Source organism: Ovis canadensis, chromosome 6 (assembly GCF_042477335.2).
Source record: "Ovis canadensis isolate MfBH-ARS-UI-01 breed Bighorn chromosome 6, ARS-UI_OviCan_v2, whole genome shotgun sequence".
Lineage (NCBI taxonomy): Eukaryota > Metazoa > Chordata > Mammalia > Artiodactyla > Bovidae > Ovis > Ovis canadensis.
This window is the reverse complement of record NC_091250.1, coordinates 19,896,744-19,911,881: the sequence shown is the minus strand read 5'-3', so window position 1 is coordinate 19,911,881 and position 15,138 is coordinate 19,896,744. Positions and strand designations below refer to the sequence as shown.

Sequence of the window (15,138 nt, the reverse complement as noted above, 5' to 3'; positions counted from 1 at the left end):
TTCCACATACATTTGTAATACAGTTAGATCCTTTGGCCAAAATCCCTTCGGGATCCCCTGACCTCCTAAATAATTTCTTAAAATTTGCATACATTAAACTGTACTGTTACAAAATGAAAAAAGTAAAAATAAATAAGCTAAGTGATCAAGTCATGCAATTAAATGCAAAGAAAGCAGAAGGAAGAAAGCAATAGAGATAACATCAGAAATTAACAAAACATAAAGAAACAGTTTAAAAGAATAATAAAATTAAAAACTGCTTTTGCGGGGGGAATAAAACAATTGACAAGCTCTTGGGAAGAAATAAGACACAAAATGATAAAGATATAAAATATTTAAAGAACATAATACTATGAACAAATGTGAAAGAGTGCATTTAGAAATTTAAGTAAAATGACAAATTTTAAAGAAAATACAAATTAAATTTTGCTTTAAGATAAAATAGAAAATCTGAATGAATACTGTAGGTAAATAGAATAAATAATCACATGGCTCCACAGGAAAACAGAACCAGATAGTTCACCAGTGTGTTTTATCAAGGAACCAATAACTCCTAATAGTATACAAATTGTTTCTGAGGATATAGAGAGAAGGAAAGCTCTCTGATTAATTTGTGAAGCAAAGAAAATCATTATAAGAAAACCAAACAAAGGCAAAAAACATTCTCATTCTGGGACAATAAAGCATAAATCAAGACAATTTTTTTGGTTTATATTCCATATATGGTTTTGTAAATAACTTTATATCCTCTGTGTATTTATATAGCTACACAAAGGCTTTTTTTACAAAAATATAAAAATCAGGACTTGTAAAAGGAACCAGCTGTTGGCATAAGTTTATATTTTACCCAAAATGCAGATTCAATAATCATTTTTATTATATAGTCTTTAAAAATACTCTCCAATTCTTAGTTCAGTCTTCTATGGATCCCTTGAGAGTAGTTTCAATTTGCTTCTTATGGTTACTTCATTTAACCAGAATTTATAATGAGCATGAAATGGGATTTTTAAAGGTATTTGCTCAAGCTCCCAACAGAGAAGAGAGTCGTGACATTTGATCCTGAGAGGAAGTAGATCCTGCCCTTGCTGGCCCAGTCTCTGCCCTCACTGATGCCTGCAGTTCAGTCCCCTACCTGAACACTCCAAAGAGCTGCCTGTGGAGGAGCGTCTCCAGATGGCTTGAAGATGTTTGTTGTTTTCCCTCCTGACAGAATTGTTTGCGAGCGCTGGTTGAATACATAAGAGACATTTTCCTCACTATTCTTACCCCTCACACAAAACTGACTACAATTCAAGACACGTGTAGACTGAAGCACTGCTTTGAAATGACTTGGTTCCTTGCTCTCATTGTTTTAAGTGGGTGGAGGGTGGAGGTTTATGAGGGTGATCACAAAAGAGAAGGCAGGTATGACCTGCCTTTAAACCAACCTCCATGTCCCGTGGACTCAGGGACAATTTCTACATGGAATCTCAGCTTTCCTTGCTAATGTCAATTTGATTGGTATGGAGCAGGAACACAGATCCTCCCAAAGAGTGTTAGATATAAATATTAATATAAAAATCACTTAAACTGAGTTTTAGAAACATTTCCTTTGAAATTACAATCGAATATAGTTACCCGATTGTCAGTATCACGTGTGTGAACTCCTCAAGCAGTATTCCACATTGTGAGCACTCCCACAGAGACACTGATGAGGCTACAGAAAAGGCAAGGTCTGAAAGTACTTGAGTGTTACGAACATTTATTCTGATACTTGTTCAAATAGTCGGTAGACTGTTTTCAGGACTGTTGCAGTAGATGTAGGGACTTCTGCAGTGGGGTAGTGTAGTGCAGAGAGATTGGGCTTAACTCCGGATACAACAAAGACAAGTGGGGATATACAGTCAAAGAGCAGGGTGGGAGGAGGAGTCAGGGGAGGAAAAATTATGATGAGAGGGTGGTGATTCTTGTGTTTCCCAGGTGGCGATAGTGGTAAAGAACCCACCTGCCACTGCAGGAGACACAGGATGCGGGTTCCATCCCTGGGTCAGGAAGGGCATGGAGGAGGGCATGGCAACCCAGCTCATGCCTGGAGAACCCCATGGACACAGGAGCCTGGTGGGCTACAGTCCGTGGAGTTGCAAAGAGTCAGACACGACTGAAGCAGTTTAGCATACATGCATGGTGATTCCTGCTAAACTCATCTACTGAGATTCTTGTTGAAAGCAGGCTGGGGTGATAAGTTATTATCTGGGGGGTGGTAAGGGATAAAGAGTCTTCCCTAGTAGCTCAGTCGGTAAAGAATCTACCCACAATGCAGGAGACGTGGGTTTGATCCCTGGGCCGGGAAGATCCCCTGGAGAAGGGCATGGCAACCCACTCCAGTACTCTTGTCTAGGGAATTCTATGTACAGAGGAGCCGGACTACAGAGGCTACAGGCCTTGGGATCGCAAAGAACTGGACATGACCGAGTGAATGACTGACTAAGAGGATGAGAAGTTTGGCCAGTCTTCCAATTCTAGGATGAGGGATTCCTGCTAAACTGACCTATCAGGATTCTTGCTAAATCGGGACAGTGCAGGCCCTCCTGGGATGGAGACAGAACATCCAGGACTAGGCAGCTCAGATAAGCCTAATGAGAGGTCAAAGAGAGAGTCTGTCACTTGGGAGAGGATGCCTCTATGCAATAATGAACACAGGAGACGTCAGTGATGATTCAGGCCTGAATTTGAGGAGGGTTTAATATGTAACATGGGAAATAGATGGGGAAACAGTGTCAGACTTTATTTTTGGGGGGCTCCAAAGTCACTGCAGATGGTGACTGCAGCCATGAAATCACAAGACGCTTACTCCTTGGAAGAAAAGTTATGACCAACCTAGATAGCATATTCGAAAGCAGAGACATTACTTTGCCGACTAAGGTCCGTCTAGTCAAGGCTTTGGTTTTTCCAGTGGTCATGTATGGATGTGAGAGTTGGACTGGGAAGAAGGCTGAGCGCCGAAGAATTGATGCTTTTGAACTGTGGTGTTGGAGAAGACTCTTGAGGGTCCCTTGGACTGCAAGGAGATCCAACCAGTCCATTCTGAAGGAGATCAGCCCTGGGATTTCTTTGGAAGGAATGATGCTAAAGCTGAAACTCCAGTACTTTGGCCACCTCATGCGAAGAGTTGACTCATTGGAAAAGATTCTGATGCTGGGAGGGATTGGGGGCAGGAGGAGAAGGGGACGACAGAGGATGAGATGGCTGGATGGCATCACTGACTTGATGGATGTGAGTCTGAGTGAACTCCGGGAGTTGGTGATGGACAGGTAGGCCTGGCGTGCTGCGATTCATGGGATCGCAATGAGTCGGACACGACTGAGCAACTGAACTGAACTGAATATGTAACTGACAGAGACCATCATTGTGTGTTCAAATTGATACACATTGTACACATCTGAGGAGAATGTCTAGGGAAGAACCAACCTTCAAAGAAGAACGAGATCAGTACCATTTTTCTAGATTCTACATACAGCGTTAATATATGATATTTCTGCTTCTCTTTCTGGCTTGCTTCACTCTGCATGACAAACTCCAGGGGCGCCCACAGGCAGGAATGGAGACGCAGGTGTGAAGGGTAGGCATGTGGACACAGGGGCGGAAGGGGAGGGTGGGCGAGTTGGGAGAGGAGCGCTGGCATATGCGGTAGTCTTGGTTTCATCACTAAGGCGTGTCCAACTCCTTGCGACGCCATGAGCTGTAGCCCTGCAGGCTCCTCTGTCCGTGGGATTTCCCAGGCAAGAATGTTGGAGTGGGCTGCCATTTCCTACCCCAGGGGATCTTCCTGGCCCAGGGACTGAACCTGAATCTCCTTCGCTGCGGACAGATTCTTTACCGCTGAGCCACCAGGGACGCCCTGCGTGTGAGTGAAGCGAAGCTGCTCAGTCGTGTCTCACTCTTTGCATTCCCGTGGACTGTAGCCTAGCAGGCTCCTCTGTCCCTGGAATTTTCCAGCAAGAGTACTGGAGTGGGTTGCCATGTCCTTCTCTAGGGGATCTTTCTGACCCAGGGATAGAACCCAGGCAGCTGCTTTACCATCTGAGCCACCAGGGAATCCCCGGTATGTATACTACTGGATGGGAAATAGAGAGCTAGTGGAAGCGGCTATAGAGTAGAGCGAGCTCAGCGTGGTGCTCTGCGTGGACTTTGATCGGTGAGTGGGGGTGGAGCGGGAGGGAGGGAGGCCCAAGACAAAGGGGGTACATGTATGCGTAGACCTGATTCACTTTGTTGTACAGCAGAAACTAACACAGCATTGTCAAGCAACTATACTCCAACTCAAAAGAAGAATGAGATCAATAAGGGCGGGTCCCTGACCTGTGCTGTGTTTGCAGATGATATGGAAGGTTGGCCGGAGAAACTGTAGATGTAGTTGCTGATGCGCTACAGGCGTGTAGCAGGAGAGGTGTGGTTCTGTGCAGATATGATGGAGACTGGTGCAGATGGCTACTGCGTGCTTGAAAAGTGGCAAGCCCTAACTGAGGTGCGCTGTAAGAGTAACAGACACGCTGAATTTCCAAGCTGGGTATGACATAAAGAATGTACAGCATTTCAATTGTAAAAATTAATTTCACTTAAAATGATAATATTTTTGGTATGTTGAAATAAATAAAAATATGACTAAAACTTAAAAAAAACACACACACAACCAAGAATGAGCTCAAGCTGACACAGGATGTGGGCCCAAATACCAAGTTCAATGAAAAAAGCCAGCTGCAAAACTGTTTAGTACAATTCCATATTTGATAAAAATGAATGGTAATAATAAATATTAGTTTATATACAAGGAAGGAAAAAGAATGTAAATTAATGTAAACTAAGAATTGTTAAAAATAACTTTCTTTGGGGAATAGAATTAGAGTGAAGTTTCAAGTTATGTTTTAGAAAGTTTTTAGGTTGTGTTTTATTTTTTATAACAAACCCTACCTTAGCAATTAGAAAAAAATATTTTTTAAATGAGGGAGGGGCTAAAGGGGCAACAGAGCTCTCATCGCTTCCTGGCACTGTCTAGGAAAGAGTTCAACCAAAGAAGCCATATCAGCTAACTCACCGACCCCAAAGGTGACCCTGGAATCTTCTCATCAGCTGCTGTTTCCCCAGGCAGGACACCGAGTTCACCAGCTTCCAAACTGAGACTATGGTGGTGGCTGTGCGAGCTTCTTAAATGCCAAGTACATAGGAAAAATTTATATGGGAGCAAAGGCATAAAGAAGTCAATCAGAAGACTGTCAGCAAATACTCAACGTGCCAGTAAAGCAAGTCCTTAGTAGAATGAGCACAAGTCCAGCAAACTTTAAAAGTAAATTTGTGCCGGTAGATTCCTGGCAAAGCACAATCAGGAGTTCTCTCCCAAAGGCAGGAAGTGAGAATCGCCCCTTCTCGTGTTGGCGTTATTTATAGCCCTGGATCTGATAGTGGGCTGTGCTCATTATCAGCTGTGTGATATCAGGGGAGTTACCTAACCTCTCTGACACCTGGTTTCTTCATCAGTAAAACATGGAAAATATTGACCTCAGAAGATTGCCCTGTGGATTATCACATGACAACTCAGCTCAGGGCCTGGCGCATAATAACGGCCCAGTAAATATCTCCCATGAGCAGAGCACTGAAATACATGCATTGCAACTGTAGTAGAGCTAGCTGGGGAAGTTGCTGTGCAGCACAAGGGGCTCAGCCTGGAGCTCTAAGGCGACCTAGAAGGGTGAGGTGGGGGTGGGGGCGGGAGAGAGGCTCTAGAGGGACGGAATGTGTGTACACTTAGAGCTGAGTCACGATGTTGTACCGAAGAAAGCAATACAACATTGCAAAGTAATTATTCTCCAATTAAAATTTTTTTTTAAAAAAACTTATAACAAAAGAAAGAGAATATGTACAAAAGCCCAAACAACCACAGACAATTCTATATGCTAAAACACAAAATAAGGGTTTATTGGCCTCACGTTACAGACACATTTTCTCATATGTAAGCGTTATAGCAAGTTCTGCATAATGATATACAGAAGCAGACGCCAAGAGAAGTTGTGATACAGCATAAGACATCATTAAGTGGAGAAATTCTACACAGGAAGAGGAACCTGGTGGTCCTTGTGTGTTATTTCTCTTCTGTCTCTAGCTCTTCATATTTATCCACGTCAAAGATAATTTGTTGATAAGTGTCCAGGCTAGCCTTTGAATACGTTTTAGCTTTCCTCATGTTTATGAATTTTCCCTTCCTTGTATTCCATTCTAGAAGTTCACTAATAAGTGCTAGAGCTCACACCACACAGATGGAAATAGAAAGATGCATACATTTGGAGCCAGAGGTGTAGCCAGTTTTTATTCACTTCATGACCTTGAGCACATCATGTAATTTCTTTGTTCTTTGTCTGTTCAAGGAGAATACAATAATCTCTTCATCTCAGGGTTGTTATGGGGATTAAGTAATTTTATTTCACATGCCTGGCACTCAGTATGAGCTTAAAGGTTGTTAGTTTCCCTGCTTTTTCAAAAGGACTCTTAGAGATCATCACCTTTCTCGTTTGACAAATGAGAAAGCTTAAGACCACAGAAGTTAAAAAACCCCACACATCTGCAGTCCCATTTCTACACTCTTTCCAGTGCTGTCCTTTCTCTTATTAGCTTGTTTAAATTCAATAGAGAAGAGAAAACTCAGTGCAATCAAAAAGTATTCTTTTCCTCTTTTTAATATAGGTAAGCCACCAAGAGACTTTTAAAGTAGGAGTTAGTTTTATGAAAGGTAATAAGTCGCCTAAGAACTGTTCTAAATCCTCAGAGTTATTAAAAACAGAAGTTCTGTTCTTCCAAGATTTCCATAGCAGACGTAAGTATTCTGTGTGCTTTGGCACCAAGAACCCCAGCACTGAGTATTTATCTGCACATTTCAGCTCAGGCCTCCGGAATTTCTTGCCCATGGAATTGGCAGAGGAACCAGAGTTCCTTTTTCACAGCGGTCAAGTTTGTGCAGACACAGCTGTATTTGAAGTCCAGCTCTCTTCCACTAGTCAACAGAACTCGCACAAAATGCAGTTATTTAAATGTAAGTGTTGGGATCTTACTCTGCTTTCATATCTTTGTCATCTTTTTCCAAACCTGAAGATCACGCATGGATAAGCCAAGAGAACCCATGATCATGTGCATGACGGAAAAAGGCAAAACTGGGCAACCTGTAATTTAGCTCTTGGCCTCTTCATTTAAGGAAGAATGGCAAGCTTTATTCAGCAGGAAGGAGATATTCAATACTACCATTAAAAATAGCTAAAAGAGTCTGTTATTTCTTTAAAAACATGTTTTTAAAATAACATATTACCATAGTAAAATCGGTTGCATTTTGTTTTTTAAAAAATATGTGTATTAATTTGTCTCTTTCAGTTGTCTCAGTCGCCTCTTTACCAGTCTCAAGTCAAATTCTTATTCTGTTCAGAAGCACCAGGAAACCCTAACTGTCACTACGGCCACGTGTGGCTGCTGATACATGGAAACGCAGCCACTGGAAATAGGCTGTATTTTTGACTACACCAGTTGCTCTTAGCAAATTGCTAACACAGAAAGCTATATCGGTTCTTATAACTCTTAATGGTCCAGCCACAATCCACTTATTTTAGTCATAGGGATCTAGAGAAGGGCACAAAATTGGTCAAATAAAGGCAGAGGCCTATGAGACATCGCTGTGGCTTTTGAGGGTAACAAACGGGTTCCAAAAACTGCTTGTTGCTTTGGCATTGGGGAACTTTTCCAGGCTGCATGGTAAAAGCAGCCATATGTTAACTTTCTTTAATAGGTCTAAGTTCATTTTATAGGAAGAGACAAGACTGAACAGTCAGACCTCTAACCCTGCTATGTATTAATTTACTTGGTTCTGTTTATCACAAATAATTTTTCTCAGAAGCAAAATCCTGTCCGAGTTATAACTAAATATGCACATTTAAGGGTCTTGTCAAGTATATCTTAAAATAATTGTTTTTGTTATTCTGTGCTGCCATATTTAAGCAATGTAGGAAGATTACACCAAGGGCTAACTATCAACAAGAAGTGAACATTTGCTCCTTTCCAAATTATGGTCATTTGATTGGCTATTAATCTTGGCAGTATTTACACATAGAGAGACTGGAAACATTTTGCTTCCTAAAGCTCACCAGTTTCTGACAATAATACTGGATTCAAAAACAAAACAATGCATTCATCTCTTCTCTTATTAATAGTTGTAAGATGGCTTTTTTTTTAAAAAACTGTTCTATCTGGATCTCGTCACGCATAACAAGAACCCATATGCTGTGACTTCTCTGTTTTACACCTTAGTCTCAATTTGTAAAATTATTTCAAATTCTGAAGTCTCGGAACATGTCCACATCCTGGGAGGCTGCTTGATGTGTTTCTCCTTCAAAATTTCTAGCCTGTAAATTTCTAAAAGTTTCCAGAAAACCTTACACTTTTCTCAAAATTCTCTCCTGTAGGGCAATGGAATGAGGTGTTACACTCATTCTTGTTTCCGCTTTCAAAGGAATTCTTTCCAAGGATTCAAGTGTCTCACCTTGTACGACTCTCCTCCCCTCTAACACTTGATGCCACACCATCATTAGTATTTGAATAAAGACAATATAGAAACGTAACTAAGGCCTTGCACTGTTCAGTCTTGGAACCAACTATTTTCCCATGATGGTGATTGATAGCCTTCAATTTCTTTTATACTTTAAAAGAATATTAGAAAATATGTTTGGGAATACACGTAAGAATTAAAGATTTTTTAAAAAATTTAAAAAAAAAAGAAAAGAAAATATCTGAAAGAGGTATCAGGGTGGATATGAAAAGTCATTCTAAGTAACTTCATCTCGAAACTTTGATTACTAAACTTAGTTCTCAAAGATAGAGGAAGAGGAATGCAGATAAACAGAAACGAAGGACATCTTACCCAGATATACGATCAATCATTCCTAGCAAATAGTGCCATGTGATTTTAGTAGAGTGGATGGTGATCTAAGTCAAATTTTCTAATGTCTGGTTCTGTGTTGGACAGAATCCAAATTCTTAATAAAATTAATCTATGTTAGCTCTCTCTCTTTCCTTGATATCTCAGGTCAGTTAGAGAAAGAAAAATACAGAAAAACTATACTCTCTTCTGGAAGGCTTAACTGGTGGCTCACTGGTAAAGAATCCACCAGCTAATGCAGGAGATTTGGGTTGATCCCTGGGTTGGGAAGATCCCTTGGAGGAGGGCATGGCAACCCATTCCAGTATTGTTGCCTAGAAAATTCCATGGACAGCGGAGCCTGGCAGGCTACAGTCCATGAGTCACAAAAAAGTCAAACATGACTTAGCAACTAAACAACAACATACTTCCCTTCACACTCCATTTCCTCTCTGCTCTCATCTCTGCCATTTCCCACCTTCAAAACAATAACAGAAACCCAAATCCCAAGCCACTGCATATTTTTCTGGCCAAAACTCTCTGGGAGAAATACAATGATGAGCGTGCCCTGATGTCTCCCAGGTCCCACAGACAGCTTCAAAGGACAGCTGAAATCTGGCCACTGTCACTTTGCTTGGTCCTGGGGGGAGGACCCAAAGCAACTTCCCAGCTGACTTTGCCTTGATTGCACTCTAAGTGGGGGAGGACGTATATGGAGATGCTCCAAATGGCCTTGCTCCTCAAGTTAGACGCTAGTTTTATTCTGAAGCCAGTCAGTGCAGAGAGGCAAAGGCGTGTAGTCTGGGTAAGCTGTTGCACGCCTTGTGAAGACGTGCTTACAGTGCACTGCGTGACCATTAAACAGAGACTGCAGGGATCTGGGGTCTGGTCTCCGTTGGACCTCAACACCCTCATCTGCAAAATGAGAGCTGAACCAGATGATCTCTAAGAGTTGTTTCAGGTCAAACAGATTCCTTGAATTGTAGTCAAAACTTGTGCGTATGTGTTTTCATTGAAGATGAACTATTCAGAACCATTAAAACCTGTTTCAAACTCTAAAGTTCCTCTGTGTAATTTTTTATTTGAAGTCACTCTTCATTTGGCTTTTCAGGATATAAAAATCATAACTTTTTCAAGTTTATTCTTAGTAACTAAAATGAGCAAAGTATATGTCCTTTCCAGCAGTAATCCTTTGATAAATGTTTTAAAAATTAATCTAAACATCGATTATAAAGTATTTTAACTAGGAAAATCACCGGCTATATACTTTTTAAAAATAGATTCTAAATAGTTTTAGGTTAAAACAATTGACTAATGATGTTACAGCCTCTGTTTGTGTGCACATGTAAACCTAGGTTAGAATACTTTCTGTCTCTAAAAGTACCAGTATTTTTTTTCTTACAAGTTTGAAGTAGTCAGTTAAGGTTACACACACATTCTTAAGGAAATTTGAAATGGTCTGTAAAAACGAATTGCTTTGAAATCATAAATGCGAAAAAATTTTTATTTCCTTTTGGAAAACTATTCTTAAATGACTTACCCCCCCTCCCCAAGAATTGGTGATTTATATTCTAGTAAGCATTTTGGAGTCGAAGCAATTCTACCACTTACTTGTTTTGACTATGAGAAATTTCTTTTCATTTCTCTGGTCTTCATTTTTGAGCCTAAAAAATAAAGATACTGAACTTGAATGAAATATCCTCAAAGATCCCTTCTCCTCCATGACACTATGGCTGTCCTTCGGATTCTAAATGCCCTGTTCTCAATATAGCTATTCTGGAGCTTAATGGAAAAAAGATGGTGCTTTCATATTAGCTATGTTCTAGTTCTTTTATTAATTAAGAACAAATTTTTCTTTCTTGTCCTCAGTTCACCTGAATGCTCCTAAAATCTAAACACATCAGGAAATAAGAGAGCTTTATTTTTAATAGGTTTCTCTCTTCCTTTATGAGTGAAAAAAGTTTCACAATGTGTATTTAATTTTCCAATAATTTTTAAAAGGCCAAATTTCACTGGGACCATGAAAGAATTTTCTGATATATCCAGACTATATAGAAACCACCATTCCAGTTGGCTGAAAAGTAAAGGCTTGGTTAAATTGACTTGGCCTGGTTCCCAGGCCTTTAGCAATATCTGAGAGTTAAGCCCATCACCTTCAGAAGCTACAATAACTCTTTGATTCACTGTAGTCCCATTTAGCACACTGCTTTATAATAACATATTTGTGAATAATATGAGAAAGCTGATTCTCCTTCCAAATGCACTGAATTTATAACCTAGGATAGACCATCTCTGAGACAGTGTCAGTTTTAAAGTTATTTCAAGGTGGTTAATTATGTAGCCATTGGGGATGTGTTCTTTCTTCCTTTTCAAAAGTTATTTCAGGTGCCAAACTGCTTCATACAAATATGGTACATTTTGTTTTGATACCTTAACACTCACGAATTAGAGGACACATTTTTAGGGGGGATATTCTCTGCTAAGGAGGTCTTTTCATAAAGACCACCACTTCTGCTCCCCAAGCCAGAGTGACTGTACTCCCCAGGAATGCTGCTCATGCATGCCCACCATGGGAAAGGCAGTCCAGCATGTGGGTGAGAGGTGCGGCTAAGGAGTACACCTGCCCCACTTGTAGTTACAGAAACATCTTGTAATTTAGAATCACAGAATTCTACAAAAGACAATGTCATATTATAGAAGGTATCCTAGAACATCATCTTATCCAAAGCTACCACACCTAATTATAAATAGGAAAGAGGGACAATGGAGGGTAACAGGTGTACTTGAAGCCACACAGCCTGGTTGACTTAAACCCCAGACTCCTGTGACTCCTTCAAAGCTCTCATGACACCTCACGCGTAGAACCTGTGGAGAGTGAAACTATCTGAAACTGCTCCTTGCGCAGAAATTTTGATAAATGTTTCTATTATGATTTGCCCACATTTTACCTTATATCTAATCTAAATTACTTCTTAAAGATTCGTGAACAATCGAAGCTAAAAGCATGAGACCGCTGATGTTACAAAACAGTAGCTTCTAGTTTTCTCATTACAGTCGTAATTGATGGTTGCTCTGCCGCTTCCACTAGAAATCAAAACAGTTATTTTGCTAACATTCAAGCAGTTGGAAAATTTTGTCATATCCTAAAAGAGATGCTTATTTTTTAAATAGAGGTAATGTATTTCAGGTGATTAAGGAATACGTCCCGAGCTACAGTATTCGGGGCTTGTCCTTTTAAGTCCATTGGCATGCTTTCAAGTCTCAACAGCTAGCTCCTATTCAAAATCAAAATACAAGCTGCAGTAACTCTCTAATGCCACAGTAAGTTTAGAGAGATGCAGCATGCCTTCTGTTAGAAAAAGGTCAAATCTGGTGCCAAATTACATAAAGGCGCAGTTTTGGAGACTGAATGGAAATTGAATACACCAAGATTGCTACTTGGGAAAATGATCAGTATATAATCTAATATCTTTAATTTTATATACATGAATATAATGTATGCCAACTTTGTACATGAGATACATATAGTATTTAAACATTTTACTCAACAGATAAGAATTTACAATAACAATATAACTGACTAAAGAGCTGTCCACTCAATATACTTAGATCTGTACTTTAACAGGAAAAGAACTGAATAGTTTACAATCATAGAAACACTGACATTTGAAACAAGACTTTATAAAATAATTTATATATATATATTTATATATATATATATCCTAGCATCTATTGAGAGGAATGATTTTCATTTGTGGCTGTGTGCAATGAATGGCATATTTTAAATTTTTAGGTAATAAAATAATTTAGAAGCAGTCCATGCAGTGGTCAAAGCAAGGGATGGCAGTTTCTTAAAGACGTCCTCTCTGACATCAGCGGACATCAGCCACACACGTGGTACCACTGGGGCACACTCGAACAAGTCTCCCCCAGCAATTAGTTACATAAAGTCCGATATACACCCGTTGATACCCTTCCTTCCGTAGTACAAGTATAGGTCACAACTTGTCTTAGCTGGGGGAGCAGTAGTCAGTTCCTGCTTAACGTGACTGTCTCTCCTGAAGTTCTACGTGATACATCTCCATACGAGGTGACTAACAGAACTTTCTGGTCTTCACCACTTTACTCTGATACTTCACCGAGTGCCCTCCATGGGCTGTGACATAAACATCCAGCAGGTAAGATTTTCCAGGCTGAAGGCCTTTAATTGTTTCTGTGGTCACTGCTTTTTGCAGGTTCTGACTGTGGAAATATTTACAGAGGACCTTCTCTGATTTCTTCCTCGTATCTGGGCCCAGGCATTGGTTTTGCTCTCGTTTCTTCTGGTCTTCACTGTAATTATCATCCACTTCCTTTTTGTAGATGCAAAACTTGTTCCTTTCCTGGGTGCCCAGCCAAGCCACCGTGACTGAAGAACAGGTGCGGAGCTTGTCGAAAGCTTTGATGCGCCTGTCTTCGGGAAGAGAGGGGAATGACTGCTTACTGGGCCGGGTGGTAGCCAGTATTTTCAGCATGGACGCGCCCTTCTTGTTTCCCTTCAGGCGGATGAGATATTTGGCTTTTGGTTTTCCTCTCAGCTGAAACTGCCGAATGCCTTCCACATTCTGAGACAAGAGGAGCTTCCCATCTCTTCTCACTTGGATTTGGACAGCGTCCAGACAAGAGTGAATGAAGAAGGCGACCTTCTGGTGAGACGGGACTGGGGCGAACCGGAGAAACTTGGCCCCCTTCCTTTTAACGAACACATCGGTGACCTTCCCGTCCTTCAGCTCCACCGTCTTCTGTCTGGCCTCCTCCTTGGTCCTGGCAAAGGTGCCCAGGTAAGCTGTGCTCATGTTGCTGTCGCTGTTAGCCACGAAAACGTCGAAGTAGTACTGCGTGTCGGGTTTCAGATCCGAGACGGTGAAGATGTTCTTGTTTCCTATGCAGACCTTCTGAACGTCCGCCTTGGGCCTGGCGTGAGCATGCCGCCCTAATTTGGGGGAAGGCTTCGTCAGGAGGCTGCGCTCCTTAGCGGAGTTCTCCGAAGCAAACCCGAAGTGGGCGAAGTCGAAAGGGCTGAAGTCCAGGCCGGGTTTGGGGGCCGTCATGAAAGCGTCATCGGCGCTCAGCTTGGCCTCCACCGCGCAGAGGCTTTTAAAGTTGTGCTCCCTGCTGACGACCACGCAGTACTGAATGGGCTGCTTCAGCACCGAGGCGGTGGGGCTCGGCTTCCAAGCCAGGGTGACAGTGGTGCGTCCCAGGGACGTGACATCAACTCGCGGGTCGTAAGGCAGCTCAGGGTAGGGCTGGTCAGACTCTGGAGTTGTGGTGGCATACACTTTGAAATGCGTGTCTTTCTCTGTTGAAAGAAGCTCCAACTGATATAAACCAGATGGAGAACTAGAAGCTATGAAACACTCCACGTCGTTGCCTTTGTAGGAGAATAGCTCCGTGCCTTCCTCATTAATGATCTGCTGCTTCTGCTGATCTAGAGGCTCTGGATCACCTGCAAGACACAAAAGAGGCACAGGCTACACGTCAGGACACGTGCACGACCTTAAATGGTGTTTGTACAACAATTCAATTTAGTTTTTATCCATTATAAAAAGAATACATGTTCCTGTAGAAAATTGGGAGATACAAGAAGGTAAAAAGACTTTCCATTATTATATGATCCAGAGACAGTTCTTTATTAATAGTTTGATTTCTAGCAGGTTTTCTTCTACGTGTTTCATGCAATTGATACTATTCTATTTTTCTCTGTAACTTTACAACATTTATTATCATGTATATTGGTACATGAGAGGTATAGAGAAACCTCCCTTTTTCCTCATTTATTATTATATAATAGAAATAATACAGTTGGTTAACTTTTGAGCATTATAATAATACTCTTATATATGTAAGGCTTTCTGATTTTAAATGATTTCTTCAGAATAGACTCCAATTAGTGGAATTTTTAGGTCAGAGACTGCAAATCTCTTAGAGACTAATCCCTACTGTCAAGCTGCTTACCAAAAAGATTCTACCAGTTTGCACTTGGATGGCTAGCCATTTCACTAATTTCATTTTTGTTTGTAGGACTGGACAGTCTCATTAGAGTTAGATTATAAACCACCAGTAAGAGGATATAATTTTCAATGTGTAGAACACTTGCGCAGGAGGAATGAAGGGAAAGCATTGAAACTAAAATGTTTTGCTTAATTTTGTTATCAGATATCACACAGATATCA

General features: G+C 40.9%; 1 protein-coding gene across 2 annotated transcripts in view; it reads right to left on the bottom strand.

Moving 5' to 3' along the window:
* Positions 1-12,668: 12,668 nt before the first annotated feature.
* Positions 12,669-15,138, bottom strand: part of NDNF (neuron derived neurotrophic factor) — a 42,628-nt gene continuing 40,158 nt past the window's right edge. For both annotated transcript variants that reach the window (XM_069592945.1, XM_069592944.1), the window contains one exon: positions 12,669-14,411. In XM_069592945.1, coding sequence (XP_069449046.1) covers positions 13,018-14,411 — 1,394 coding nt within the window. In that variant the 3' untranslated portion in view covers positions 12,669-13,017. The remainder of the gene's footprint in view (positions 14,412-15,138) is intronic.